Source organism: Manis pentadactyla, chromosome 13, assembly GCF_030020395.1.
Source record: "Manis pentadactyla isolate mManPen7 chromosome 13, mManPen7.hap1, whole genome shotgun sequence".
Lineage (NCBI taxonomy): Eukaryota > Metazoa > Chordata > Mammalia > Pholidota > Manidae > Manis > Manis pentadactyla.
In genome coordinates, this window is record NC_080031.1 from 59,103,892 (window position 1) to 59,106,790 (window position 2,899).

Consider the following 2,899-nt stretch of genomic DNA (forward strand, 5'->3'; position numbering starts at 1 on the left):
GGAATAAGAAACTAAGCACATCCACAATTTACAAAGAAAAGTTAAGGATGAAAAGACTTGACAAGTGGAAAAAATAAGCAATGGAATGGCCAGCAGCCCAGGCTAGTGTGGGAGAGAATGAGGAGAATAATTCAACCTGAGCCTAGGACCCGCGAGGGACATGGCATTTGGAGATAAAGAGCAAAGCAGCTAGGCACCAGAAGCCTAGCTGGGAGGAGCGGGCCAAGAGCCCAGGGTGAGAGAGAGGTAACAAGGGTGTGAATTCAAAAATCACTGGACAAGGATTGATAACATTTGTTTTAAGTTTTAAATTACCAAGAAAACAAACACAAAAAACCTTGTTTCCCTTTTATAAATCAGTTTCAGGGAGGGAAACCTCCAACCAACCTATTTCCCACATAGCTACTGAAAATCCAAAAGGCATTAATGATTTACCAACAAACTAACAGCATCATTAAAACTGGCTTATAAATTAAAACTGGAATTCTCAACGACACAGCTGGAAATACAAGTTCACAACTTTCAGGGCTGCCTAAACGAGGAATACTTCGCGACTTTACTAGGGTTTCCTAAGATTTGGGGATTTTTCCATTCAGAACAATTTGATTTGGTCAACTGAAGACCGACTTATTTCCAGATGTAAGCCCTGATCTGACAAAGAGGAAGGACCCAAAAAACGTATGCAGAATAAATGAAGCCACGATCACAGGCAACTCTAATGCCAGTCTCTTCCCCCGCAAAAGCGCTCTAGATTCTGGAATCAAGTCTGGAAGAGAAACCTTTCGGCTACCGTTCCCCAGCCTTCCCAGCCGGGGACTTAACGTGAGGTCCTCACGGTCACATTTTCCCAAAAGTAACGCCACAGTGCCATTTCCCGCAGATGACAACTGCTCAGTCCTGCTATGTCACAGCCTCCCCCGAGCCAGACCCGAGGAGCCGCGGGCCCCGGGAAGTCTCAAAGCGGCCGGGGCGGCGTCGGGGGCAGCGTCTCCGGGAAAGGGGCTGCTCCTCGCGCACTACTCACCGCGACCGGGCGGCCGTGCTCCGGGCCCTCGGCAGCGTCGAGGCGCGGGGCCGAGGCGGGCGCGCCGGGCGCCGGGGCGGAGGCGGGAGCCGGGGCCGCAGCCGGGGCCGGAGCGGGTGGCTGCCGGTGTTTGCCGGCGCGTTTGGCCTTGGCCTGGATGCAGCGCTGGTGGAGGGCGAAGGTGTGCTGGCGCTCGAGCTCCAGGCGCTCGGGCGACACGGCCTCGTAGCGGGCCTCGCAGGTGCTGTGGTGGCGCCGGCACAGCTCGATGCGCCGGCGGAGGCGCTCCATGACCGCGCTGTGCCGTGGCAGCGCGAACTCCGCCATGGGGCAGTTGGGCAGCACCATGGGCCGCGGGCTGCACGGGCCGGGCCCGGGGCGGGCCTCTCGGGGTCGGCTGGCACTGCGGGCTCTGCTCCCCGCCGGCGGTTCGGCAGCCTCACCGCTGCGCCATGGCCCCGTAAGCTGCGGAGCGGGTTCACGCGCGGCGGCGGGTCTTCCTGCGGCCCCGCTCGGCCCGGCCGGGGCCGGCCCTCGCTGCCCACCTCAGGCTTCGGCCTCTCCCCGCCGCTCCGGCCCCATTGTTTTCCGCGCCGCCGCCGCCGCCGCCATCTTAAAATTGTTTTCAGGGCTCTCGGAAGAAGGCGGGGCCCCGATAGGCGACCGCGGCGTCCTGGCTGATGGACAGGAACTGCGGCCAATCAGGGGGGAAGAGCGGGCCGCCCCAAGGGCGGGGGCGAGCTCGCAGGAGGCGCGCTAGGGACTCCAGAGTGGAGTTTAAAAGGAACTGGGAATGTGGGGCGGGGAGAAGATCTGGGCCGGCGGTAGGCTCTGGCCCCGAGCCCAGGGTGACGGACAGGAGCCGGTCCCAAACACCGCCCCGGCGGGCAGGCCCTTCCGGGTCCGTCGGGGACAGGGGGGTGGTCGGCGCGGGATAACTGGCCAGACCCAGACGGCTCTCAGCACCCCAGCGCTTCACCATTTTCTTTTCGGCAGCCTTTTTGAGTTCGGCTCTGCTGAGCTCACGAGAGGCCTCGCTGTTCTTCCTCTGCTTTTACACCCAGCCTCCTAATTGGTCAGGATTGTCCACGCCTGAGCTAGGTTTCTTCTGCACAATCTGAATCATGGGACTGTCGAGTTTCATTTACATAAAACTTTGAACACGTTTCTAAAGTTCAGAGTTACTCGCTACTTAAAAAAAACAACAAAGAATGCAGCTCGATGTGAGGAAGAGGTTGTGGAAAACCTAGCTCTCATTAGCGGTCAAAAACGGGGAGCCTGGCCTGCTTTACCTTTAAAAGTTGGTCTGTCAGGTAAAACTGAGCCACTCAAAAGCTAACCAGATAATTATGCTTTAGAATTTTAACTAGTAGGCAAAGGGGGTGAGAGACTTGGGGGAAAAACAGGAGCAATGATAGTACTGGAGCTAGATTGTGTTGGGCAAAGAGCTACAAGAACAGGTAGCCACTCCCTAATTGCTAAGAAGTTAAACAGGAGAGACCAGGAGGCTGGACATTAGAGAGGCACCAGCAACAGCCCAAACATTTGTTACAGTAACTTATTTTAATAATGAACTTATTGAAACAGTATTTGTTTTTACACGAAGTAAAAAAAAAAAGTTACAAAACCATGGCAAGTGCCTGGGGCTCACAAATGCAGTAACATGGCCTTGGCTTTTTACTGGTCTTCAAACAAAAAAATTTTACACCAGAATTAAATAACGCATTTCTTTTCTAATGGGAAAAAGAGCAGTAACTTGGGAGCACTACATTTTGTGTACTTCTCTACAGTAAACAATCCAAAAGCCAATTAGCATTTAAGTTTTGGTTTAACTTTGAAAAGCATCCCTGAAAAAATAGAGTATGTACAATGGAG

At 54.4% G+C, this 2,899-nt stretch overlaps 1 protein-coding gene across 1 annotated transcript in view; it reads right to left on the reverse strand.

The window, feature by feature from the left end:
• The window catches only part of MAML1 (mastermind like transcriptional coactivator 1), a 55,294-nt gene extending 53,617 nt beyond the window's left edge, over nt 1–1,677 (reverse strand). Inside the window, exon 1 of the mRNA XM_036892616.2 lies at nt 1,025–1,677. Within this exon, the coding sequence (XP_036748511.2) occupies nt 1,025–1,372 (348 nt within the window). The 5' untranslated portion in view covers nt 1,373–1,677. The remainder of the gene's footprint in view (nt 1–1,024) is intronic.
• Nucleotides 1,678–2,899: the final 1,222 nt, after the last annotated feature.